General features: G+C 36.5%; 2 protein-coding genes across 2 annotated transcripts; one reads left to right on the top strand and one right to left on the bottom strand.

Annotated features, from left to right (window-relative positions):
- Positions 1–449: 449 nt before the first annotated feature.
- On the bottom strand, positions 450–6,945 carry SNIP1 (Smad nuclear interacting protein 1). The gene is made up of 4 exons (XM_072419667.1): positions 6,647–6,945; positions 4,857–4,965; positions 4,046–4,599; positions 450–2,942 (listed from the first exon to the last, which is right to left on the bottom strand). The coding sequence occupies exons 1-4, from the start codon at positions 6,817–6,819 to the stop codon at positions 2,669–2,671; spliced, it is 1,110 nt and encodes a 369-aa protein (XP_072275768.1). The 5' UTR covers positions 6,820–6,945; the 3' UTR covers positions 450–2,668.
- Positions 6,946–6,968: 23 nt separating this feature from the next.
- AIRIM (AFG2 interacting ribosome maturation factor) lies at positions 6,969–14,739 on the top strand. Its single transcript, XM_072419676.1, has 6 exons — positions 6,969–7,109; positions 7,512–7,619; positions 9,717–9,989; positions 11,066–11,245; positions 12,143–12,264; positions 13,761–14,739. The coding sequence occupies exons 3-6, from the start codon at positions 9,718–9,720 to the stop codon at positions 13,820–13,822; spliced, it is 636 nt and encodes a 211-aa protein (XP_072275777.1). The 5' UTR covers positions 6,969–7,109; positions 7,512–7,619; position 9,717; the 3' UTR covers positions 13,823–14,739.
- The last annotated feature ends 13,170 nt before the right edge of the window (positions 14,740–27,909 follow it).

The following is a 27,909-nucleotide window of genomic DNA, read 5'->3' as shown; positions in this document are numbered from 1 at the left end:
TGCTAAGTGGATCCAAACAGTGTATAAAAGTTGTGGATAGATTCATGGGACAAATGTGTGTGCAAACTGTACTACAGTTCTTTCATCTCTGAATTTAACCAGTGAGAGGATCATATGTGACCTTGTGACGCCTAAAGTAGTAAAACAAAATATGCCAGTACAATGGACCCGATTTATTAAAGCTTGCAACGATTGGAGAAGATAGACTTTCATGAGTGAGCTGGGACGATTCAGCAAACCTAAAATGTATTTCCTAAAAATCCTTTGCTATTTGTTGGCAATATTTTCAGTTATGGACCAGATCCATTCCAGGTTTGCTGGATCAACCAAGTTCCCCCATAGTAGTCTATGCTCTCTAGTCTTGGAGAGCTTTTTATAAGCAAATATAGGATCTCCAGCGGAAAGCAGAAAAAAAGCAGTCAGTGAACGAAAAGACCATATAAATGTACTTCAGGTTTAAAGTTTCAGCAGTTTATTTTACAGTACGAACACAAAAGCTAAACCAACTAGATAGACACTGCCAATTTATTTATTTATTTTTTTTTTATAATAAAAAGTCATCTTTTGGCAGATAAACACCACTATTAAAAAAATATATTTATATGTATGAAAATATTGTGCTTATATGATATTTTGGTAAAACCAAAATTAACCCTGAAGTTCTGGCAGCAACAAGTATTTGCCACAGCACATTTCATTGGCCAAGCCAGTCAATGTTTAACATACTCATTATGAAGGAAAAGAATGTTCTGTAGACACACAGCAAAAAATTGTGTGATTAAAACAGACTGTGGGCAAAGATTTTAGATGAGGTGCCAAACAAGGATCATTTGTTGCAGGTGTTGGGAGTAGGTTTCTTCTTCCTGATATTTACAATAGTCAAAACATTTCATATAAATATGAAGACAACATTAGTTCAAGTGGTGCCAGAGTAACACATATAGTATATTTTCTGTGAATAACACAACCCTTTACCTGGTTAGGAAAAATTATTTTACAGGACAGTAATAATTAGAAAATATGTACAATTTTAACCTAACATTGTAAATGTTCTACAATACAGCACACCTAAGTGCTGCCTGTTGGCTATTCAGAATATACAATATGAAGAGGTTGGGCTGCTGTTTTTTTTTGTATAAAAGGTGATACATGACAGTTCTCAAATCATGCAGGGTTTTTGAATAGGAATAGCAACAACCCGTTTGTAAGCTAGTTAATGGTCCCAGTTTTGCTACGAGGTGATGTGCCAGTTTTGTGCGCTATCTAAAGAAATCCACTTTCAAAGTTAAATTGCTAGTGCTTAAAATGTTAAAAGGAACCCCTGACCCCTAAGGACAAACTAATATTATATCATTTTAAAATGTATACCAAAGAAAAAGTTATCTTCTGAGCACTCTTTTAGGCAAAATTTGAAAATAATTAGTGAGTAATTAATTGTTTTTCAGCAACTGCAACAATTAAAAATGTATACATTTCACCATTTTCTTCTACCTGAAATCTCTGAAATACCATGTATCCAGCCTCAAAATCCTGTTTTACAAATTGTATTTAATTTTTTCAATTATTATAATTATACAGTATTTATATAGCCCAATCATATTACACAGTGCTATACAAAGTCCATAGTCGTGTCACTAACTGTCCCTCAAAGGGGCTCACAATCTAATATCCCTACCTCAGTCATATGTCTTTAATACAGTCCAAGGTCAATTTTGGGGGGCAGACAATTAACCTAACTGCGTGTTTTTGGGATGTGGGACGAAAACCGGCGTACTCAGAGGAAACCCACGAAAAACAGGGAAAACCTGCAAACTCCTGGCTGGGATTGACCTGGGACCTAGCACTGCAAAGGCCAGAGCACTTACCTCTGAACCACCGTGCTGCCTTCAATGCAATAAGGGGCGGTTTGGACAAACTTTTGTAGAGTAGGTAGGCTACACTTCCTGTATGCATGTAAAAACTGCCATTTTTAGATTGGACTAGACTGTTGTTCATAGCATGAAAGATGTTAGAACACTTTATGTTCATAGCATGGATTCGGCCTCATAAGATTTACTTTCATTACAAAGACTGGGTAAAGGATTGCAAATGGGATTTACATTTATTGTAGACCAATGTAACAGAATTTGTTTAAATCATCCTCAGTTTAGGCCTAAACTGCTAGGTTTTGGTCCGGAAGACACTGAAAGTAACCTCAGACATAAAGGCTTTGCCTTAACCTTCACAGTGTTTGTGGACCCTTGTTTGCCCAATTAACAATCCTTGGTGGGGAGTTGCAGTCTTAGTACACCAGCGCTGGAATTGATAATTATTTATATATAAAACCTAAATGAAATATCAACTCAGGCAGCATCAGCACCGTAGCCAAAAGAAAAAAAATAATCTTCAAAGCATCTTCTTATAAGTGATTACAATAGTTTTGTTTAATAAAGTGTCCAATGTGTTTTAAATAAAAGTCATATTTCAAAAATGCTGAGGATATTACAACGAAATCAGTTCACTTTCTTACAATTAAAACTTATTTACATTTATATAGTCCTCTGGAGAAAAGATTTTTTTTTTGTTTTTTTACAATGTTCTTTACAGGCTGTCATCATATGACAGGGATTACTTTTCTGTTTCTTATGGGGGGAAAAAATTAGATTAAACCACTTTTTGTTATGATGTCTCAATCTGCAGTTTGCTCACCATCTGTACCCTCATCTTCTTCATCGTCATCTTGTGGTTTGTCCACTTCGGATGTATCTGAAAACTCATGCAAAACAACATATTCCCTGCTGCTAAATCCAAATTTAAGAACATCTTTTTCTTTCAGCTCGTAGTATCGTTGCGGCTCGATTCTCTGGTTATTTAAGTAAGTGCCATTCCCTGATCCTAGGTCAATAATGTAAGGCCTGACTCTTCTCCCTGTAGTTCCATCAGAGCGAGTAAATGCAACCATCCTAAAGAGAAAAAGCAAATATAATTATCCTACATTTTCATTGTACCTCTTAGCAAAGTAGATTATCTTTAAGCATTTATTACAGTATCAAATGCATTATTTGAGGTACACTTTCATCTATCAATTGAAATAGCCTTTTCTTTAAGATTACAGTACGTGTTCTCCAAAGAAATGTTTTCAGATAGGTGCTCAAAAGAAAGAAAAAGTGTAGATCTCCTGCACCTCCCAGCAGAGAAGGCAGAATAACCAAACTCTCATTGATGGCTCTCTCTAAAAAAAAATCCCAGCCTAGCTTGATGACAGCCAGACAGCTTTTGAAAAGTGCCAAGCGACACACTTGGCTAGAAGGGGCTAGGGGGAACAATAATCAGTAGGGCTATTTTTCCATTCAGAGAATAAATGGGTTAAGCCAACAGAAGAACTTTGCAGAATGTAGTGCCACATTCTGTGAAAGACACTCCATCCACGGTCCATTTGATAGCCAAGTCTGTATATATCATAAACTCCTGTATGAATAAAAGGTTGCAAACAAATTAGTGGCTTCATAAAAGGAACAAACTTCAGAACACATTTTAATGCACATGGACCTCTACTGGACCAGGCACCAGATACCATCTGTATACCGTCTGTATAGCAGCACACCATACTGACACAGAAGGTTTACTTGAGTTGCACAAACCCTGTGTAATTATATAACAGTACACTGGTAAAGTGGTATTTCTGTACAGTGCAGAGAACTACCTTCCTATTACCTAAGAACGAAGAACTCCCTATTACTTCTAACTAACATGGAACCCATGGATTATTACTCTTCGATTCAGGACCTTCCCGATTCCTTATGTGGACTCTCAACCCCCCCCCAGCCCACTGTTGTCTCCTCCCTCCCCCTACTACTAACCTTTATGCTCCTTCTGGTTTTCTGTATGTTTTCTTATATACGGGTAATCTGCAATATAATGCCTTCTAATGCGCTTCCTGTGAATTGCTTTACTGGTCTGTTACTTTGTTTATGCTAAGTGTAATGATTTCATTTCTCCTTACGCATATCATTCTCTTATAAAACATGTATTGAAATAAAATAACAAGCATTAGAACTCCTCTCACCGATATTGAAGGACAGCATGTTGCTTAGAGCAGGAGGGATGATCAATTGGTATATCAGCAATACGCCTCTGCCTTCCCATTAGGTATGCACTTTGACGATGAATGTACATGACAGGAAGAGCTTCATCATTCTTAAAAGGGTACAGGCGCCACCGTTTTTTAGGAATACGTGCTTCTGGTGGTTCACTGTATTTTATGACAACTCCTCTGAAAGTATTTGTGTCTTCAAGTAGTGCCCCGGAAAGTTCAAAGTTTGGTTTCTCTTTTTCTTTAACTTGTCCATTGGCATCGCTATTGTTTGCCTCTGAATCTTCAGTCTCTCTTGTCTGCTCTTCTCTTTGGCGTCTTTCCCTCCTCCTCGCATTGTGGAATTCCCTTTCTGCCCTCTGCTCTCTTAAATGCGGCTCCTCTCGATCTCTCCCTCTAGGTCTTGAATGGTTGTGATGACCTCTGATGCCCGCTTGGTCTCTGCGATTGTTTCTTCTGTCATCCTTTTCCCACCTCTCTCTGGGTTGATTGTCATCATGGCTTCTGTGAGTGTATTTTTCTTTTTCCTTTGAAAACAGTAAGAAATGTGGCACTAACACATATTTTGACATCCAGGAAAAAACAAAAGCAGATGATATTAAAAATATAAAAAGCTTGGAATATTGGACACCGTAACGCGAAGCAATATTAATGCTGGATACAAAAATAAATACATTATTATTCAGTAGGACAAGTATGTCGTTGTAAAGGTAGGTACACATTTATAATGTATGACACATCATTTCATATTTATTTTAATAAGATGCTTTCATGCTGAATTTACCTGCTTTATTTTCACAGGAACAGGGGGTGGACTTCTGCTATCACTTCTGTTTCTCCTCCTTGGAGACTTGCTTCTCCTGACAAAAGTCTTTTTCCTTTTAGCTGGTGACCTTAAACATAAAAATAAGGTTTAACCAAAATGTCACAAATCCTAACTGCTTGATTACCACATTATTAAAATTACTTTGACACTTGGAATTGACTTCAAATGATGTGGGCCAAGCTAATGTAGAAGTGATCCCTAAAATATATATACACACACAGTGGTACCTCGGTATAAGTCCGCATTGGAATAAGTCCAACTTGGTATAAGTCCTGTTTGGACACAAAAAAATTTGCTTGGTGTACAACCTTTGTGCTAGAACTTGTATGGGTCAAAATGAGTCCCAACACTGCTCGTTACCTCTCTCGAGACAAAGCCATGACTGCCCACAAGCGTCAGTATGCCAGTTGCTACCATTCAGTGAACAACCCGCGCTATAACTCTGTGATACAGATAACATCTCCTCCTCCTCCGTTCTCAGCACCATCCTAGTAGGCACTCAACTCTTCTCAGCAAGGTAAAGTGAGGTTACAGTTTCATTTATTTCATCTAATTGCTTTTGTATTTACATACTTTAGTATTAAGCAGTGTTTAAATTATTTCATACAGCCCCATCAATGTATATTATGCCAATAACAATAGCATTTTTTTTCATGGGAACGGATTAATCATTTTCCTTTTTTTTCTTATGGGAAAAATTTGTTTAATATAAGTCCAATGATCTAGAATAGATTAAGGACTTGTTCTCCCATGAATTTTTTAAGCAGGGTGGGAAGAAGCTGTAGGTGGGTGTCAGCCCCTGTATTATGACCCAATAGTCTGGTGATCACAAAAAAGTGCCGGATGGAGCTAAAAGGGGCTGGGGAGAACACCGATATATAAAACTATTTATAAAGAAAGATAAATAGACTACAGGTGGCTAATTATTTTAACAATTAAGTTTGTGGCACAGTTTGAATAGACCTTAAACTCAAATGTTAGATCTTCTATGAGTAATCAATACAAATCCCCAACGATAGAGGGTTCTATAGCAGAATGGGACCGATGATGGGACGCATGAGCAGCTCATGGTAGGCTGCCCGGAAACCTGGCACATCGGCACTGAATGAACGCTTGCATGCCTGGCTGGCCAGAGACTGTGAGAAGATTACAGCGCCCTGTGACAGAACAAGGACAGGGGAATATCACAGGGTTTAACCTAGCTTCTGGGTTCATCCCTGTACAGAAAACAATACTTCAACAAAGAAGCACACTGAAAAGTCTTCATCGCCCCACACACCTCCATGTGTATAGGATAGCTTGTGTCGGGATGTGTTATTGTAGCACACCGCTATTAGCAGTGTGGATGGGCCTGGCAATATTTCCTCATGCAGCCTCATATTATGGCAGGCTTCCTCCAGACATGTACCATACAACCCATAGGCTCCTCTGTGATGATCAAAGCTGACAGCAATGTGAATGGAGGAGCAGTGGCTCATAGGACTTGTCTGTCCTCTATATTATTATTAAAAAACATTTGTAAACATGATCTGTGATTTATAATGTGTGCTTTGTGTTTTAAAGTAGCAAGATGCAATATAAAGGCCTAAAGGTCATCTATATAAAGTAATGGCTTTGCAAGGTGCCTGTTAGAACTTTATAAACATCCTGTCACTGCAATACAGAGAGATGATAATAATAATAATAATAATGGTGACAGTACAAGAATATACCATGTATGATGCACAGCACCGCATTGACAGGCTCACCTGCTCCTCGCCCGCTGTGGTTGCGGGGACTCTCCCCCGCTGCTCCCCGAGGTAGAGCTCCGCTGAGCCTGTTGAGGCCTAGACGGGCTAATGCGCTCCTTCTTTACCGAAACCTTCTCCGGGCTGTAGGACCTCCTCTTTCGGTGTCTGTCTTCCACCTTTACCTCCTTCATAACTGTATGAGACTCCCTACAGCACTTCCAACAAAACAACTATCCGCGTACTCTGATATTAAACGCACTCCACAGATGCCTAGACTTCCGGAAACGACAAGGCATGCCGGGAAATACACATTTCCTTTCTCTGGATAACAACTTCCGTGTGCGCACAGACTGAGGGAATCACGCGGCCTACGCATTGCTCTGTCATTGCGTCACGTGTCCTGCCTTCATACGTAGATCGGATCATTGTGTCACGTGTCCTGTATGTGTGTCGCACTGTCATTGAGTGCTCTATAGTCCATGTGAGTTGGTAAACTGGAAGAGATTTGTATGTTAGATATGTGCAAGCTATCACACCACTATAATATACACAGGGGCAGCGTAATGATTACCTCTAATGCTATAGACCTGTGGATTCTGGATTAGGAATACATAATAAAACATAAAATATGCTTTGTGATAATATAAAGCAGAATTCCAGTCTGGCCTGACATATAATACAAGCTCCCTCCTAAGGCCTGATAGCCCATATATGTAACAATACACAACCCCCTATTTTATAATACCGGTACATTAGCGCGGATAGCAGCCGTTAGACATCCATAGATCATATCCTGGCCAGAGGGAGAGCTGTATGTGATAAAAATAATGCTCTTTACAATTCATTTTTCACTAAGAGCCGTTCTACTTTTTAATTTAAACAGAACCTGATCTGCTAACCTTGCACGAAAGAATCACAGGGGACACTGACTGCTACACGCTGCTGGTTGGATCACACTGCAAGAGAAAGTGAAAGCAAGGCAACATTTCAGGTACTTTTAATAAAATGTTTGTAGCACACAATAGGGGGGGTGGGAGATATGTAATGATAGGAAGTAGTGACGGTTTAGAAAACAGAAGAAGATGGGTAGGCAAGTTTGAAAAAATGGGTTTTGAGTCCTCTTTTAAATAAGCAGAAAGTAGGAGCAAGCCGAATGGGACAAGGAAGACCATTCCAGAGACTTGGGGCAGCTCTAGAGAAGTCTTGTATCCGTGCGTCCATCATTAGTAGATCATTGGAGGAGCAGAGAGAGCAGCTGGGGGAATATTTTTTACCATGTCAGAGATGTAAGTGGGACAATAACTGTGTAGGGATTTGAAGGCAAAGCACAGGAGCCTGAATTTGATTCTAAGGTGAAATGGAAGCCAATGAAGAGAACTTCAAAGGGATGCAGCAGAAGAGGAGTGGTGGGAAGGATGGATGAGTCTGGCTGCAGCATTCATAATACTTTGAGAGTTGGGTTAGTGGAATACCAGAGAGGAGGAGGTTACAGTAGTCCAGACGAGAGATGATAAGAGCATGTACAAAGAGTTTGGTCAGGTAGGGACAGATTTTAGAAATGTTCAACAGGTAAAAGTGACAGGACCTGGAAATGTTCTGAATATGGGGGGTAAATGAGAGGGCAGATTTGAAAGTGACGCGAAGGAAACGTCCCTAAGGGGAGGCATAAATAACAGTGGTGTTAACAATTAGGAATATGTCAGGGGGAGATTTTGATAGAGAAGAGGAGTGGGGAGAGATGATAAGTTTTGTTTTATCCAGGTTAAGGTTCAGAAACCTATCAGCCAGAAAGCATTACAAAGTTTGTTTCGTAAATCAAAAAAGTAATATCTAACAGGTGAAGGATAACAAGTTAATGTGGGATGAATAAATAACTACAGGTTCAAGGATTAAATAGGTACATTATTAAAAAATAATCTACAATACAATCTAACAATAGCATTACCCCCATAGCATTTATATTGCTCGCTGCTAGTAGGTTTTTTTTTTTTTTTTAATTTCTGCAACAGCTAAAAGTCTACAGAAAATGTGACAGTCACAATGATTGTGAAAAAAAAAGGACAGGATTGCATTTAAAGGAGTCCTTTTTTCATGTAGTTTAAACCTTTTTTACATACCAAAAACTGTGACTGTTTAAAAGATGTTATCTGTGGTTAGACTTTAATCTGTTTGTCTTTGCTTAAGATGTTTTAAAACTACACTGCAGGATGAAGAGAGTTGTCACCCAAATGGAAAGTTGAGGAGTCAAAACTAAAATCTGCTGTGATAATTCTAGTTACAGACCTAATTATATGTGTCCTTTTTTATTTAACTTATATTTGTTATATGTAATATGTAATTGTAATACTTTTAATTTCATATTCATTCCTCATTATGTATGTGCCTCTGACCATAATGGTAGAACACATGGCTTCAGAAAAAAATAGGAAGCATTATGATGCATGCCCTGTGATTTCCATAACAGTGACCTATACACCTTTGTAGGTACATTAAGATGCCCTGATCATAAAAAATGGGCTGCCATCACAATGTATCAAAAGATTACATTTTTTTGGCAGTGCATTGCAGTATCCTTCAACATGTTATGTTAGTAGGGCATTGAACAGCTAAAATGATGAATGCTAACATAATACTTTTATGAGATTATTCAAAGGTGTAAAGTGCTTCTAAAGCCGCATACACACATGCAATAATAGTCCTTGGAAAGGATCTTTCATGATCCTTTCCAACGACTATTATCGCACGATGCATGAACGAGTGCTGTACATACAGTACCTTTCTGCTATATGCAGAGGGGAGGGGGAGAGCGAGGGAGCGGCACGCCGCTGGACGCTCTCCCTCTTAATTTGGATTACTGTTGTTCATCGTCCCTTGATCCGCCAGGACAGTTGTTCTGATGATGAAGGACGCGCGCTGTAGACACTTCAGATTCTTGTCCGATATCGACCCTATCAGGCAAGAACCATTGGAAGTGTGTACGTAGCTTCAGTCTTCCTTCAGCTGCCTCTTTGTTATCTTTGTTTTTTACTCCATCTTAATGTTGTAACTATGCAAATTTGTTATAGTAAGAGCTCTTTTTTTCCCTCAGCATGTCAGAGGCTGCTGCATTGGCTTCTGTTCATCAATCCTTCAGACAATGCTTTGACATTATAGAAAAACAGCACGAAGAATGGAAACTTGCTATAAAGGAGTGTGATTCCATACTTGTTACTTTGAGCAACCTGGCAGAGCAGTTGCAGGCTTGCAATAAAGTTACTTTTGAAAAGACACCTTTGAGTACATTCACTGATCTCCAGGATCGACTTTACTTTAAACTCAAGGCTGCCATGGATCTTACCTTGGAAAAGCTAAATGATAACATGTAAGTTGCAAATATCTGCCTGCATTTGTTTATGCAAAAAAACATGTTTAGCAGCCAATCAACACTGACTTTGTCACATAGAGTAGAGGTCATACCTTTAAATATTCACTTACTTATACTAAAGCTGCATACACTCGTGCAAATATTGTCGTTGGAAAGGACCTTTCACAATCGTTTACAATGACTATTATTGCACGATGCATGACCGAGTTCTGTACATACGCCACTGTTCTGCTCTATGCAGAGGGAAGGGGGAGAAGGACGGAGCGGCACCCTTCTGCATGCTCTCCCCCTTCCCTTGCATTGAGATCGTTCATCGTTCATCGTCCGTAGATCCGCCATGATGGTCGTTCTGATGATGGACGACAGGCGCTGTACACACGCCGGATTCTCATCCGATATCGTCCCAGAACCATTGGACATGTGTACGTAGCTTAAGAAAGTCACAAACATGCACAGTCTACACAGGTCTCTAGGCAGTACTACGATTACTGATTTGTCTTGTGGGGTGAGCCTTGTTCTCTGTGGCCATCTCTATGGGCAGTAGGTATTTTATATGCCTGTTTGCAAATGTTTCATATATTGCTTTTTCAGTAATATGCTCTTTTATGCTAAGTATGAATGTGTATATTTCAGCAAGAGCTTTATCTTTTGATAATGAGGATAGATTAAAACTGTTTAGGTCAGTATTGCTGGTTGTGTCCCTCCTGGGTTTACTTTGTCCTGTTTACCATCATCACAGAATGTGATGGAAAATTTAAACGGCTACCGCTGTCATCAGAAGACGTAACTTCCAATAGGGACACTAGTACCAGTGATAACCTTTGCCTTCCCATTGTGTATCTAACACAGGAAGGTAACTATCTTCTCAATAAGACATTGATATAAAAACGAAACAAATGTTTGGAGTACAGATTCACCTAGAATCTATGATCACAATTACAATAACCTTAATAGCTTGGAATAGAATATCCTTAGTCATGTTTAAACATTTAAAATTACAGGTATAATAAATATTCCTGTGAAAGTTATCAAATGTTGTATCTTTAATGAATTCTGTATGTTTTTAATTACAGGTGTTCAGTTCAAAAGGTGAGAGATGCTGTAAGTCACCAGGTAGGAGCTGTCCTTTATGTTTATGAACTTAATATGGAAAAACTTGGCCTTGATGCTTCACTAAAGCGATCAGCTGTTAGCCCTTCTGTAGCTGACATGCTGGAATGGTTGCAAGACATAGAGAAGTATTATAGAAACCAGTATCCTTTTGTTTGCTGCATTGGCTGTTTCTATATAGTTATTTAGCATTTGGATCTGCTGGGTTAGTCAGTCCTTGAGAAATTAGCAGTGGTTTGAAATCTATTCCATTTGTTGATTGTTTTCCTTTTACTGACTTTAAGTATATGGTGATCACTTAAAAATCTTACCAGACCAGATATCCATAACCTTGTTTTTAGGGTCTTAGAAAGCACTTTAAATCAGGCCATGATGACACCATGTATATCAATTCCCAAATAAATACAAGACCTTAGATATCTAAGGTTCTAAGGTGTAAATAAGAAAGGTTCCAGGCCACATACTTCCTATGGAGGTTCTAATCAGTGGCTCCTAAATTAGAGCAGCATAAAAGTGAATACACTATGCCAATTTTTTTGTGCAGACCTATTTATGAAAAGTTAAAAAAAAACGTTTTTTTGTTTTTTTTGTTTAACACTTCAAGAAATCTAATTATACTTCTAATGCCAAACTTATAAAAGGCAATTTTTCATCTAGCAACTGAAAATGGCATTTTCCGTGTGTAATGGCCCATGCGACCCCTCTCCCTTTGTGTTATTTGTTAAAGTAAATTACCTTTTCTTTGTAAGCACTGTCCGAATAAAGATCTAAAGTTTGTCAGCTCAAAATGTAAAAAAAAAAACTGTTTATTGTTTTATTATTGGTTCAAATCAAACCACATCTATCTAGTCATTGGTTAATTTATTAGTTTATTATTCAGCTATTGCACATTACCTAGGGCTCCTAGTATATGTACAGATGATGGAAAACAAACAGAATGTTGGTGTTCTAATGTTAGATGTGTTTATTTCGTTGTTCTTAAGATGTCTTCATTTTTACATCCATACATTTTGAAAGCAGTTTCCTGAGTCAAAAGTCAGATACATCAGACGGAAGCTTCTTTTACAGGTTAATCCTGATCGCTTATCAGAGATACAAAGTTTACCTCGTGCTTGGGCAGAGCTGGAAGACAAGTCCACAGCAAAACAACAGCTGGTAGAAGGTATTGTAGGAACAGCTCAACATGAACAGTTTTTTGTCATACTCGTCTCATCTTTACATGGTGTCTCACACTGAAAATTGGTCATTGCCAGCATTGCCTGGCTTTGTGCATATTATTTTTATCTGAAAGGTAACCTGTTATGGAGGTACATGTCTGTCCCCAAAGCCATTGGTAAAAAGTACCGTTGTTTGACTCATGGGCCTCATGATCGTTTTGGGGCAGTGACTTTTATCATAATGGAACTGAATAGGTTTACCAGTCAAGACTTTTTAATGTTATGTAATGTGAAAGGTTTAAAACCTGTTTCAGTCTTCTCCCTTTCGGTCAGCTATTAGAACAGAAACAAGAACATTTTCATCTTTTCTGTTACTTTGATGGGTGTCAGACAAACAAAAGGTGAGAAGGATTCCCCCGCTGGGCACCCAGGGAGCAAAACAAAATTCAACAGTACCATAAATTCAATAGCCTTTATGTCAACAAGGACAACATTTTAAAATGTCAGGCACTTGTTTTTGGCAGTATAGCAGACAGTTATTAATACACCGCTTTACCACCACTTTTATAATGACATGGACTTCAATGTTTGTTGTATTACCTGGGCCCTATATATTACATGCTGGTATATTATCTTCAGAATATTTAATACTACCATAATTACCACAATCGCAATACCATGAATTTTGTGCACTGTTCAGACAGACACAGAATAGTAATAGGCAGCGATGACTCCATTACATCTGTTTCTTTAGTAGATCATTATTTTCTTTAAGCAAGCAAATCATACCTCAGTTATCACTTTCTTATTCTGGAGAGGCTATACATGTTCAGTTTGCCTTCAAGACTTCATAAAGGTTTTCTATAGGTATTTTGCAGGTTGTCTAAAATAGGCTTATGGCTGACAGACAGAGGCAGTTAGGTGTATTATAATTATATTCTCATGGTTTCCTGATATGACATAGACTTTTCACTAAAGGTTAGGCTCTTATGCTTTAGTTTATATAACGCTGAGAGGTTAATATACCTGGGACCAACTCTACCGTATGAGGTTAGCCTTTTAGGAGAAAGCTAGGTTCTGTCTCTCTCTATTCTAGTAAGTTCTCTGTTATCCTCCCATGTGCGTTTTGGTAGACAATTTGGGAAATCTGTAGTCAGACTGACCGCTGACTCTGCTTCCAGGAGTTTTCCAAGTTAGCAGCATTCCCATCCTGTATTGTAATATTTTCAGCTTTTCTGTTTTATATGTTTTGGTTCAGATAATGTCTATAGGTTCTTGTTTACAAATGACCAGTTTGGCAGATGTCTGTTTGCTGTTGCTTTTCCTGTTTCTATTGGAGGTGGTGCCCAGCTCATTCACTCATGTTCTGTCTTGGAGGACTCCTGGAAACAGAGTTAGCTTTTTTTTACTTTTTTTTTTCATTGATTGATATTAGCTGCTAGTTGTATTTATATTTATTTATTGTTTTGTATGTATTTATGATTTTTTTGTTTGCTTACAGATACTTTGCTTGGTGTGGCATTATTTCGCGAAGCTGAATGTGAAAAAGACAGATTTTCTTGATTATTAGCCTTTTCCATGGGGTTCTAATTTTTTGATAGAAACAAAAATCCAATTTTGTGGATATTGCTACCGGTCCCTAAAGATTTGTCAGTTTAAGACGGGAAGAAGCCTTTCTATCGTTGTCAGTATATCATCCGGTGGTAACCCTTTGACAGTTTTTAATGGCTAATGAGAATTTTATCACACACAGAGCGGATGCATTTGAAAAACAGATTAAGCAATATGTAAACAGTACTGTTGTAAAATACGATTCTACCTTTGTATTTTTTAACTTTCATAGCAGTTTTTTTTAAATTGATATGGAGTAAGTTTCTTTTTTCATTACTAGACAAGCACTTTCAAGTCCCTTCTAGCTGTTTCAGAACACCTTTTATAGCAGGCCAATATTATTAAAAAACAGGGGTGGTGTTTACTGCAAAATACTGAACATTTTTCTGGTTATTGGCTCTGGGCTACCTCTATCATATACATGTTTTCAGTATTTTATATTAAAGGTATTTGAGGTTTCAATGTATTCAAGTGGGCTCTTAAGACAATAAAAATCACTGTCACAAATATGATTTAAATACTTTTTTTTTCATATGGGCTACAGTCTAACAAGGAACAAATGTTATTTTTTTACTGCCACAGTCACAAGTTTTAAGTAAAAACCTATAAAATGTAAACCAATCTAAAATCAACCTAATTTGGGGATTTTATTATGGCAATTTTTTTAATTCGAATTGCAATCTAAATTTACTTTTATAAAAAAAAATAAACCTTGCTTTTGTTTTTATTTTCTGTTTGTGACTGTCCCCAGTGGGGAAAAAACTTTTTTTAATTTTCCTAGCTATATTAGTGAATGCAATATAAATAATATTGCATATGGCTTATTGATTTGTCTCTGTTTTAAGAAAATATATTTGATACGATACGTATTTGCAAGGAATTAAAAAAAAAAACAATAACAAACAATAGATGTTCTTTTCAAACCAATATATAATGTACATTACAGTTGAGTGTAAAGTGCAGTTCATAAACTGACCACCAGATAGTGCCATTGCTTTGTTTTTTATCCTATTTATCCCATGTTCTTTTTAACATTTTTAAAAACAAAATGTATCAATATTTGTATTGTTTAAAATGTAGTTTTAAACAATAGTTACAGAGATGTTACAATAATATGACTTTAGCTAATATGATCTAAAACGAAATTAGATTGGAAAATAGATTTAAAAAATTACTTGTGCTTGATAGTAGGCAACTATGATATGCCTGTTCTTTCTGGTCTTTGATAAAATAAATCCTTTGTCCCCCAAAGTCCTCCATACTAAGATACCCACAAATGTTAAAACAACCTTGCTGCCCCAGTACAAAGCTTGGACAGACCTCTTGTTTTTAATTGTGCATATGCCTCTGTATAGGTCACACCAGTCACACACAAGGACACAATTTACATTTTTAAAGGAGGTTTGTAAGTTACAACTATCTCTATCAAAGCCCTGGTTATATATGGTTTATTTCATTTTTCTCACTGATGGATATAGTCTGAACATCTGCCTACTCCCCTCTGAGTGTGTCCTTAAACATTCACCTGTTAGTCTTTTGTTTAGGCAGAAATAGTGGCAGGAATATTTTTACAGTTTGTGTTTTATGGGAAGTCCCAGTTGATCCCATAACACTGATCTCTGACTTTAGGCTGATACTACCTATATAATGACTTCACATTTTGGTTTATGTGGATGTCCTACCATTTGCGGTGGATGTGTCTTAGCAAGTGGCATTTTGGATTACACTCCTCTGCAGCTAACATTAGATGTTCTCTGTACCTCTAATACGCACATTTGGAAATTAGCCACAAGCAGAGCCTTTTGCAGCAGATATTGTGTTACCAGCTCTGGAATCTTACTGGGAATACAATTCAGCTTTCACATCTTTGCAAAATAATTATTTTCTTTCTGGTCAGTTGGTCTTCCTAAATTGCTGGTTTACTTCAAAATTTGATAACTCTGTGGTTACGCTCGACATAGTTGTTGGGCTGTACAAGGCATTAAAACACCAACCCTTTAGAATAATTAGGGCACCGAGCCCCCTTATACCTTTAATGCGAGCCACCTTTAAGACATGGTAGCATTTATTTACAGCACATTCCTTTATTGTGGGAGCCAATTCATTGTGGCAAAACCTACAGTTAGGTCCATAAATATTTAGACAATTTTTTTCTAATTTTGGTTCTGTACATTACCACAATTATTTTTAAATGAAACAACTCAGATGCAGTTGAACTGCAGACTTTCAGCTTTATTTCAGTGGGTTGAACAAAAAGATTGCATAAAAATGTGAGGAACTAAAGCCTTTTTTTTTTTTTACATAATCACTTCGTTTCAGGGGTTTAAAAGTAATTGGACAAATTAAAAAGCTGAAAACAAAATGTTAATTTCTAATACTTGGTTGAAAACCCTTTGCTGGCAATGAGAGCCTGTAGTCTTGAACTCATGGACATCACTAGATGCTGGGTTTCGTCCTTTTTAATTCTTTGCCAGGCCTTTACTGCAGTGGTTTTCAGTTGCTGCGTATTTGTGGGCCTCTCTGTCCGAAGTTTAGTCTTTAACAAGTGAAATGCATGCTCAATTGGGTTCTGATCAGGTGATTGACTTGGCCATTCAAGAATTTTCCACTTCTTTGCTTTAATAAACTCCTCGGTTGCTTTGGCTGTATGTTTTGGGTCATTGTTCATCTGTATTATGAAAAATTGTGGTAATGTACAGAACCAAAATTAGAAAAAAGTTGTCTCTGTCCAAATATTTATGGACCTAACTGTAGCTAAGAGGACTCCTGTAAGTCATTCTGTAGTATCCAATTCAGGGGTATTCAACTCAAGTTTTGACTACTCGTTGAAGGAGAAGTAGCATACGTACATACATAATAGCATTTTTCTGTCACTCTGCTCTCTTCTCCTAGCATGTCTCTTGTCAACACATAAACTGATTGCTTCCTTATGCCTCTAATGCCAACTCAGACTAACATTTTTATACTACTTGCATTTTTAAACATGCGTTGAATTAATAAATACATGACTGCATTATTTATGTCTTTTATTTTTTTGTCTGAAGTTCAGCTTGAACAAAACTTTATACGGTCTTGTTAGTGTTACACTAACTAAATGTGTAACTAAAAAGTTACTATGTGTGTGCATAATGTTCAAAACTGTATTTGTAAATTGTCTTCTTTATGTACCAGATGCTTCGGGCAGCTCTTACATTAATATAAATTAAACATTTTTTAAGTCCCAATCTTTTAATATATAGATTTTTGTGGAAATGAATGTCTGTTAAAACCAGAAGAAGATCAATCACAGCTACATATATGTATCACTCACTTTGAAGTGCTTTGATGGTCTTTTTATTACCGCCCTGAAATATATACTGAAGCTTTTTAATGTTAACTGCTTAGGGAATCACTAATTAAAATTGCATATTTTCACTAAAAGCTTTTTTTTGTTTAAAGTCTCTTATTTAAACAAAAGTCTGTAATGAAGTGAGTGTGAACTCGGATGCCTTGGCTGACATTTTATTTCTTTGATTTATAAAATGTTGCTTGACATGAATTAATTCCAGACATTACAATACAATTGTCTGTCTAAAGCTCTAACATGGCTTTGTGACACCAGCAGCATGCAAACTCAAGAAGAAAGAATTAAAATCAAATCAAGACAGAGTCCTAGAGACCTAACAAAACATAAATAGTGTGAGAGAAAGGGTTAAAGGGAAGCGGGTTTTAATTATTATTATTTTTTTTTATCACTTTATTATTACTTTATTATCACTTTAAAAGTCATTTTGAGTTTTCCCTAAAGCAACTTGTCGCATGGAAAACAGTTAAAGGAAACCTGCAAAAGATGACTTCTTTATACACTGTATACAACAGGCATCTTTTGCTATTTATTGACAATGGTATTCTATTGTTGGCAAGACAAAAAATACCACCAACCCATGGTGAATATTAAATAATTTTGCTATATGGACAACTAGTTATCAAAATTATATATATATATATATATATATGTATGAGTCAATAGGACTGGGGTGGGTATATAGACAGTTGATGTTATAAATTAGGCACTTCAGGCAAACCCAGCATAAGGTCAACTAAACTAATGACAAACATGCAAAAATAAATAATACCACATGTAATTTTTTTGGAATTTTAATATACTTGATGTTTGATTGATGTTTTAATTTATACAAATGCATAAATGGAAATAAACTGCAGTAAATAAAAAACAAGGTATACGCAGAAGGTCAGATAGCAAGTAACCCTGCAATAGGAGCGCTCTCCCCTCGTATACCCTTCAGATACTAACAGAACATACCATATGCATCTTTAAAAATATTTTATAACTAGGTATATTGTATATGGACAGTCCATGGTGCTAACAGCAAAGAAAAGTTTGAGTTTTTAACATTTTTTCTTTATGCCCTGCTTGGGAGAAGATTGCAGGCAGGGAGGAATTATGGTACTGGGGGGCAGGAGTGCAATTTTCCTCACTTTTGAACTAGCCAATGATGATCTTGTGACTCTAAGTGGCCATAGTTCACTTAGAGATATTGGAGTAAGGCCCACAGTAACACATACTGGACATTACATTGCTTCCCATCCTGACCTGGGAAGGCTTTCAACACAAACTTCTTTTGTGGCTTGGAGATGTGACAAAATGACAAGTGACTCAAATACAGCTAATGCTGGAAAATGTGAGAAGGTGTGTCATAAATTAACCATGTGCTTTACACCATGTTCTTACACCATGCCCACCTATTTTTTAACTACATAGCCCACTTTGCATGCTAAACTTTCTTTAGCTAATAAACTCAGGGTCAATACATTGGTAAAACACAGGTACAGAAACTGTTTTTCTACTGAAACAATTATATAAAAATGATGTATGGCTATATAGTATTAGGAGAATGACAAATCACTTTTGAGGTTCTGTAAGCTCAGTGTTACCTTCTTGTGACCTGTCCATAACTGTCTGTAACCAAGATAAATACCCCTATCTTTTGCTTGTTGTACAGCTAGCATTTCCCTGCAAATTTTAGATTTTATGCCAATATTTTATTTTATAACTTGTTACAATTATATATATATCATAAGTTGTTACAATGTAGCCTGAAAAAGACCTATGATGTAAAGGTATGTTTTTACCATAGCAAGGCACCTTGACAAATATTTCATTTTGGTTTCTGTTTTTAGTGAATGATTATAGTGAGATCACTCTTTGTTTTCCTTGCCTCTCTTTGTTTGGCATATTCCTGCTAGGTCACTAAAGAGGACATTGTAAGCCTGGGCCTGCTGCAACCATAAAAGGAAATTCAATTTTCATTTTACGTTGAAGATCAAGAGACACAATAGGCTGATTTAAGGACACAGCAAGCATATAGACACCTAGTGAATTAATACTCCTCAAACCTAATGGACAGGTTAAACTTTGCTGTCTTCAACTTTCAAATCATGTACAGGCAAAAAAGTAATGTTTTTTATTTTTTTATTTTATGTTATTGAGTTTTTTTTGCATAGTCAGTTTTTACCACATTCACTATGCCAAGTAAATTATCCCTTGACGAGTCAAAGCAGAATTATACTCATTGGTGGGTGGTGAGCTTTTACCAAAATTAGTATGTGTGCACAGCATACTTGCTGATTATGGCACAGCCTTACCTGTATGTGTCTGCCCTGCAGTGATGTTAGGTTCAGGACCTGTCAGAGGCAGCCACAATAGACCTCCATTGCTGATTCCATAAAGAGACTGGCGATCCTCACTGGCCATTGGCACCGCCACACACAGAGGCAAGCTCTACACTACATGGTGCATGTGCTGTACAGTGTACAGCTAAATCAAAAGCCACCAGGAGCTGTATTAGTAGAGTCATGTGCATTTGTGAAAAACCTTGTAAAAGGTCTTCTAAATTAGGTTGCATACAAAATCTTTTTTTCACAACTTGCAGCCAAGGAGAAGAGATCTGTACAGTGACTCAAGCTGGCAATATGCAATGTAAAAACATAGCTTGGATAGATGGAAAGATATAACTTCTGCAAAACACCAGATATGATTCATAAAGATCATATGCTGCCAATTGGTGATATGGGCCGAGGGAGAAAGGGAGAGGAGCCCAGTGCACACTGTAAACTGTGGTGGCACCAGAATGGCAGAATCACTACCACTTTTAATATGGTGGCATCAATTCATCCAAAAGAAATCAGTCATCCATGTAATAGATGACATTTATTGCTTGATATACAAAACATATAACTTGACTTTGCTAGTAATTTCATTTTTCTAAGAAATACTATTACACCATGGATTTGCCCTTTTCAAAGAATTGCATTTGCCTTGTTTTTTTCTTGTGTTTATAAATGAGCTGTGTTTAATTTATCATATTACTCATTTTCGGCAATTGCGGAGTTGTTTGTTACGTGTTATTCTTTCTTGGATGTATAATAATTTATTGGGACACAAAACTTGACTTCAATCATTCTTTCAGACATTATACATTGGTTTTACATCTGAAGAACGCAAATTGGTTAATTTCTCCCTGTTCTGTTTTAACTCATTTTGACTTTGAAATAGTTTTCAGGGGTGTTGTGTTATTCTTAGGGATACGTTGTTTAATGTATAATTGCTCTCTTTTTGTTGGGGAAATTTGAACTTTCTGCTTGTTTGTAATATACCACATGCACAAGTACTGTAATACTTTGATATGAAGAATGTCTTGTTTTGATCTCTTAACTGTGATATCCTAGAAAGGTTGCTAAAATTAGCTAATGATATCAATCAGTGAGGTGTTTGTTTAATTTTAGTTTTAAATTTGACCTACTGTGCCATAGAAACAAAAACCAAAGAAAATGTACATATTTTTTTTTTTTACCATATTCCCAACTTAGCATTCTGGTGCCTTGCAATATGGCACAATTAAGGGAGATTTTATTGCACCTCAGATGAGGATCATTGTTCTGTTGGTGGGTCAATTGAAACCAATTAAATTAATCCACTGAGAGCTGGATTAAAAATCAGAAATTAGAGAACATTCAAACTTGTGTGATTTTCATCACAAGAACCCATAATATGTCTCAGCAGTGTACATGGCCATCATGTGCATGTATTCAGTCCTGCCATCTGGGCATGCCACTGGTGAAATGGCAAATGGTGTCCCAGGGGATACCCTCTCAGACCTGGATCAGGGCATCAGTGAGGCAGTCTGTATTGCATTTTTTTTTTGTACTACATAGTGGGTTCAGACACACCAATACATAGTGTTTCAGAGGGTCTTTGTCAGATGCAAGGTCCCATTACAATACGGGTCTGACAGTTTGGTCAGAAACATGCACAAGAATAGTCTGCTGGTCATCTTGTAGGTCTCTGGCAGTGTTTCTATTCATACACAGATGTAAGTGCTCATTGTTCTGTTGGGTTGTTGCCCTGTCGAGCTCTCCTGGCCTGTCTCCTACTATCGCCTATATGCTATTGAGACTGTACTGGGAGACACAGCGAACCTTCTTGCACATTTAGATATGCTATCCTGGAGGATCTGGACTACATAAGCATCCTGGGTGGACTGTAGGTACCGGCTCAAGCAGTACAGTACCAGTGGTGACAAGGACATTAACAAAATGCTAGACTGATAAAATATGGCATGGTATGCTATGGTAAAACTGTTCCCTGTTTTAGAGTTAGTTTGTTGTTGACTTACTGTATACCTGTTGTTGCTTTTTTTTGCACCTAAACAAATATAAATAATTCACAATTACTTACTTTTCCTACCTGGACAGATTGATATCCCAGTAGTAAGTAGCTTGGCGTTGTACTTGTGTTATACTGTGTTTATTGAGTGTTCCCTTCATTTTTGAGCGGTGCAATTTATCTGTGCTTTCGATTGTTTGTTTAGAGCTTTAAATAAAGAAAATCTTACACACTAAAAGACTTATCTCAAACATGTTGGCCTAATACTGTCCACATACTAAAATATACGTTTTCCAACATGATTTGTAAGACCTAAAACCATGTAAGCAATTAGCAGAGGAATGGCACATCTGGGCTAAACATGTGTTAGCCTTTCTGTCGAATGATTTTTGTGCTGTAATGTGTTATCCCTGTGGCAGCTGCAATTTTCATCTGGTAATTTTCGGGATGGTATGGTATGCAAAATCTCTCAATGAATGAATGCAAAACCTACTTTTGCTCTTTGTCTTTCTACGCAAGTGCCTGTATGGGACTTCGGACATGTCTCTGTTCATTAACTCCAGAGTATAGCACAGTGTGCATGGAGGTTGTTGAGAGTAAACATTAGCTGTGCCAATTTATGTTATTTATGTTAATGGCATCAGGAAGGGGGCAGGTAGCAATGACCAGAACTTTTTAGAGGTATAAATATTATCTGTATGTCCTTAAGTTCATGTGATATAAAAAAGACAAAAGAGTAGCTACAGTATGTTTAAAAGTTTTAAGTCTAAGGCTACGTACAGATGTTGGACTTTTGTCGTTGGAAAAGATCTTTCACAATCCTTTCCAACAACAAAAGACTGAAAAATGCATGAACATGCCAGGATGGATCAATGAACGTCGTCTGATGAGCGCTGTACACACGTCAGATACTCGTCCGATACTATTACCGAAACGATAATCGGACGTGTGTACGTAGCACCAGCAGTTTGCCTAGTCATCCCAAATTCTTAGACCACTGAATCTATAGTAAAAAAAAACCATTGTAAGGAATCTTCTTTAAGAAAACAATCTGATTTTATATTGCTCTCAATGTGTGAGAAAGGTACTCACGGGATAAAGGCAACCACCCATGCATTGAACATGCAACACGGTCTAGTTTAAAGTATTACTATACCTTTCTACAGTTGTTCTTTAATAAGTTTCCCTCACGCCTTGATTGTCCACTATGTCAAATACGTATCTTTAGCCTCAGTCTAGAAATCTTACCACAAGGCAAACTGTACAAATTGCAATTACTACTCAGACTGGCTTTTTAATCCAAAAAATTTAGTCCTTGTTGACCTATTTTGGCCCTACCTGTTAGCTTGTGACCATGGGCAATGCCTTCTTTAAAGGCATTGCATGGGTCAATGAAACTTGTGTAAGCCCCTCATCACAATATACTGATTACCAGTGGGATGCAGGACCACTTTCAAGTATGGTTATCATAATGTCCAGTCTTGTTTGCAGGACAAAGCAAAGACATCTCAAATGTTATGTTATAAATGACATGCTTACAGTTTTGATGTGATCAGCATGTTGTTTATTAAAAATGTTGGTTACTAAAAAGGGAGTTTTAAATATATAAATTTGTCCCTCTACAAAGATAGTTTACCTGTTTGTTTGTTTTTTTTTTTTTAAATTAAAGGGGCAGGGAAAAGTAAAGAGTTCTAGAAAGGTTTCCGGATCTATGATTTTTAATAGTGATGCCTTAAAGAGATATGTAATATGAAAAACATATGTAAAAGATGTAATTTAAAAAGTACGTTTATTATGAGTTCAATATCACAGTGCTACTTTTTCGCATTACGAGCACCGATAAACATAGTTCGTATGAAATTATTTTTTTGGGATTTTATAAGCATTTTGAATATCTCCAAAAATTAGTCTATGTACTATGTATTAGTCTTAGGACTACACTACACAATTACTACAGTAGGAGTTATAGTCCTTTGTTTAAATTGAGTGGACTTTATATCCATCCAGGGCATTGCCAGTATTCTATTCTAAGACTGTGCACTAAACACAGTTAGACTTGTACAATTCTCATTAAAATTCAATTAGGTAAGGTCATGGATTCTGCGGTTTCTCATAGCTGCAGAAAAAACACAAACAGTAGTTGAAAGAAACTTTGAAAGGACACAGAAGGCTGATGTGACTTCATGCACCACCAATCAAGTTAACATAGATTTTGCTTTAATAACCCTTAGCAGAATCTGCATACATTTTCCTGTCTAAATTATATATTGTCTAATGATAATAAATGTCTAAGTTAATCTATTGACAAATAAAGTGATATAAAATCCTGTATATCTAAAACTATTGTGTAATTTGTCTGCAGTGTTTTTGTATAGTCAGTTTTACAACATCTTCATAAAAAACAAATTTCATAAAACTTCATAAGTTGCCAAAAAAATGACCACTAAAATCCTTTTCTTTATTATGCTATAGTATGCAGTAGAGTGGCTCCATGATATGCTTGCCTTAAAGATGAGGGGAACTTGGTTTAATTCCAGCAAGAGGCTTTACCTGCATGGAGTTTATATTATGTTCTTTCCTCTGCAAATATGGAGAGAGACCAATGTGATATAGTACAATAATATTCTATATTCTAATATACAATAATATTCTATTAAAGTAACTTTTCCTTTCAATTTTAAAAGGGGTAAATCGCACAGTATAGAAGAGGGGCAGCTGGGAGCTGCTAATAGCAGCGACTTACAACCACAAGTTTGAAAGGGGCCTTAGGGTGGCAGGATTACCAAAAATAGATGCAGAAAGGTTGTTGGCTACAGAAGAAAAACATTCATTACCTGGGTACCTTTCCACAGTAATTTCTGGCATTATTGCAGAAGTGCTGACTTTTGGCATCATCAACTGAAGCAGACAGCAGCAATTCTTACCTTAAGCTTTAGAAAAATCTTCAGAGTACTAAAAATATAAACAAATGTTTATCTGGCTACAAATAACAGAACATACAGAGGACAAATTTAGTAGAGACTTAACAGCCTTTGGCAGGGTCGCTGCAAACCAAACTCATGCATATATTATGAGCTGGGATGCTACAACACATCTAATGCAAAAGTCACCACAATTATAACTTAAAATCCTGAAGAAAAAAATGATGTTCTTATATGAGTGAATAAAAAATTAGGCCTATTTTATATATAAAAAATTGCATGTAACAGTGTGTAATGTCAGGTTGGTATGCATAGATGTTCTGCATTCTATAAAATGTTCCTACTTTCCAGTAACAGTCCTTGCTTTGTCACACAGTTTTTCTGAATCTCTGTATTAAAACAATGTTTTACCCATACTTTGATTGTATACTACTCATTGCAGTTTTTTTCAGATACAGATTTATGGCATATATACATTGAAAGACACTTTTTCTTCATGGAAAAAAATGCATCTTTGGAGTTAGGGGGTTTTATATATATACTGTATATATTAGGGGAATATATATATATATTTTAGGGATGTTGGCAGTAGGTAATAACCTTGGAGATTTGACAAATAGCTACCATCTTGCTTTTCTGCAGTTAGGGGGTGCTCACTGATCATTCACAGAAATTGTCTAACGTCTGAAAATCCCTGCATGTAATCAACCGGACTTGTAGCACTTAGAAGCGCTTTTTATCACTCTGTTGTTAACACATATATAGGTCAATTATCAAAGTGATATATAAACATGTTCCATTGTTTGCATTTTTCAGGCCACCTCAAAGCACTGAGATTCACACAGGCTATTTTCACTAACACTGATCTTCTGTAGAGCTAGTAGACCACCACCCAAACATTTCCTAAAGAATGCTTTCATTTCATCTTAAGAAAAACCCAAGTTAAGATCATTAGGACAAGTGCCTTCTAATGATTTATGGTAATGGTTTGTGGCCTAAACCCACTGCTTCAGTCCTCTTCCATTTTATCCTTGCCTTTTATTACAAACCTATTAACAAAGGGATATACAAAATCCAAGAAGCACTTAGCTTAGAACAGTGACACTGCGCTAGTATCTTTGGGGTCAGTCTTATTTATAGCTCTTGTTCATATCTGCACCAAGATGTCCTCTTTCTACTACTTAAACTACTTAGGTCACAGCTGAATTCGTGTTCAACTGTGTGTATGTTTACAACTGGGTTCATTGCATCTCACATTACACTTCCATATGGAAAATTAATCATGAGATAGTCACTGGGTGAAGCCAAATGTCACTGCTAACATTCAACAAATTAGTTTGCCTTTCTCTTCAGCAGAAGTGAGAGGCTTCAGATAAGCTGGGATGTCTTAAACATGCCTGCCAAAGAATAAACACAAGCTCTCTGATGTGTTGCAGGCTGCTGCACCCCATAAGGTTTTCAGCTTTAGGCCTAAGTTGGGTCAGGAAGGAGAGACCTTTACAACACGCTATTCTGTTAACTCTCTCTTACCTTTAAACCTGCTATGTTTTCACAGTTGTATCCATTACAAAGTCTAAAGATGTACTCATTAATACAAAACTTTTTTTTACTCGGCATTTTATAATTTTGATGTCATGCTTATTATTATATAAATGTTTTATATATATATATATATATATATATATATACAAAATAAAAATGTTAATAATATATTAATACAGATTGATAATCTTAATAATGCAAAATGTTTAGTGTATTTTTATATTTATGTATTTTTATTCTTATTCAGGTATAAAAATTTCTTAACTGGTAGCTTTCTTTTAAGCTCTAGGGAACGGAGTTTAATTTCCTTTAAAGCCCAACAACATGGGCAACTACAAAGATATAGTTGCATTATGACTGCTTTTTGATTGAACAAATTTAAAGCTTTTTTGGATGGCAGAGGAGCAAGGAATAGTTAACTGTTATCAGTAAACACCAAGAAAACGGTGTCAATGCTAAAAAATTGATAAGACAAATGCATTTATTTATTAAAACAATGCACATATGGACTGTGTGTTACTGTGATCAATAAATTATATCTAAATCCAAACTTTTTTTTTTTTTAAAAAAGCAGGAAGTTGTTAGCCCCTGCCAACTCTTTTTTTTCTTTCTGTGTCTTGATGGGGAGATTTTCCTTGTCTTAAAGACACAGCAATAAAATTAGAATAAATATCACCAAAATAAAGGAAAACTGATATTTGGTAATTGTCACTAAAACAAGTGTCATCATTGGAAGATTTCACTTCTATTATTTGGCAGTTGGCTCAAAATGTAAGTTTAAGTTCATCTGACACTGGTTACCTGGACAGACAGATGAATGAAATACCCCCTAGGGGTCACTTACAGAAATGTAAAGCCTAACAGAGGTTTAACACTGCTGAACGCTATCTAAATTTTTAAACAATGTCGGAAACTATCCATCTGGTATTATTTTTTTGTAAGCTTCATAACTCTTTGTTTTTTAGATTTATCATGTACTATTTCCATTTTCCACCAACTATACTAGTTACTATTATTTGGTTGGGGTTTCCTAAGGCCAAACAAACATTCTTGAGCAGCTGTTGCAATTTTACCACAGAGAAAGAAAAAAGTTTCCTAACTTTCCAAGGGTAGTCATAGGAATTCTAGGAATTAACATTTTCCCATATTTTTTTGTCATTATAAATCTGTATTTTTCAAGTCATCCAATGCTTTTTTTAAATTCTATTTTATTTTGCTATTACTATTTTATGTAATAAAGTGTCATAAGGCCTAACCACACTGATGCTGCCCATGATTTTTCTGCAATTTCAACTACTTTGGACCTGCTTTTAGTCACAAAAAGAACCGAATGTCTACTTTTACAAACCTTTAAATTGGCTTTATGTAACTGTTATGTCATATTTTTGTCCAAGGACCTTGGCTTCTTAGAAACCAAGGTTCTAATGTTGTCTCGATCATAAAATTTAGGATGGGTAATTGGAGAAAGCCTTCTGTAAACTACTTCCTCACTCTTACTAAATGAGGTGCATTTGGCTAATCATTCACCACCTCTTTCACTACAAAAGTAGAGACTTCTGTAGTATGCAACCACTTGGAGCAAAGCCCAAACAAAGGAGGCACTTAACATGCCATCCTCCTGGAGCCCTAGAAAAGAATGTCTGGTAGGGTGGGTCAGACATTTAATATCTCCCCAGCTTACACCAATAAGACCAAGCCTGGCTGGCTCTTTAAGGCAAAACCAAACTCTAGAAATATAAAATTGCAATCAGCCTGGTCCTTTATTTTAGAAGGGAGATGCCCTGCAACAAAATAACCCTACCCGTCCGATTGCAATTTACTCAAAATACACCTAACTGCATTCCATCAGAACTGAACTAGTAAGTGAAAAAGAAAAAGGTTTCTCCTGTTTTAGTTAAAATAAAAAACAA

Source organism: Pyxicephalus adspersus, chromosome 1 (genome assembly GCF_032062135.1).
Source record: "Pyxicephalus adspersus chromosome 1, UCB_Pads_2.0, whole genome shotgun sequence".
Taxonomy (NCBI): Eukaryota; Metazoa; Chordata; class Amphibia; order Anura; family Pyxicephalidae; genus Pyxicephalus; species Pyxicephalus adspersus.
The sequence above is the reverse complement of the archived record's forward strand: the minus strand, read 5'-3'. Positions and strand labels throughout refer to the sequence as shown.

What these genes read in the sequence shown, in the direction of transcription:
- SNIP1 (XM_072419667.1), bottom strand. Translation starts at nt 6,819, where the DNA reads ATGAAGGAGGTAAAGGTGGAAGACAGACACCGAAAGAGGAGGTCCTAC. An exon ending in TTCCTGTGAAAATAAAGCAG is followed by an intron (nt 4,600 to 4,856) that starts GTAAATTCAGCA and finishes CTGTTTTCAAAG; the next exon opens with GAAAAAGAAAAATACACTCA. An exon ending in CATGCTGTCCTTCAATATCG is followed by an intron (nt 2,943 to 4,045) that starts GTGAGAGGAGTT and finishes TTTTCTCTTTAG; the next exon opens with GATGGTTGCATTTACTCGCT.
- AIRIM (XM_072419676.1), top strand. Translation starts at nt 9,718, where the DNA reads ATGTCAGAGGCTGCTGCATTGGCTTCTGTTCATCAATCCTTCAGACAA. An exon ending in GAGAAGTATTATAGAAACCA is followed by an intron (nt 11,246 to 12,142) that starts GTATCCTTTTGT and finishes GTCAAAAGTCAG; the next exon opens with ATACATCAGACGGAAGCTTC. An exon ending in AAAACAACAGCTGGTAGAAG is followed by an intron (nt 12,265 to 13,760) that starts GTATTGTAGGAA and finishes GTTTGCTTACAG; the next exon opens with ATACTTTGCTTGGTGTGGCA.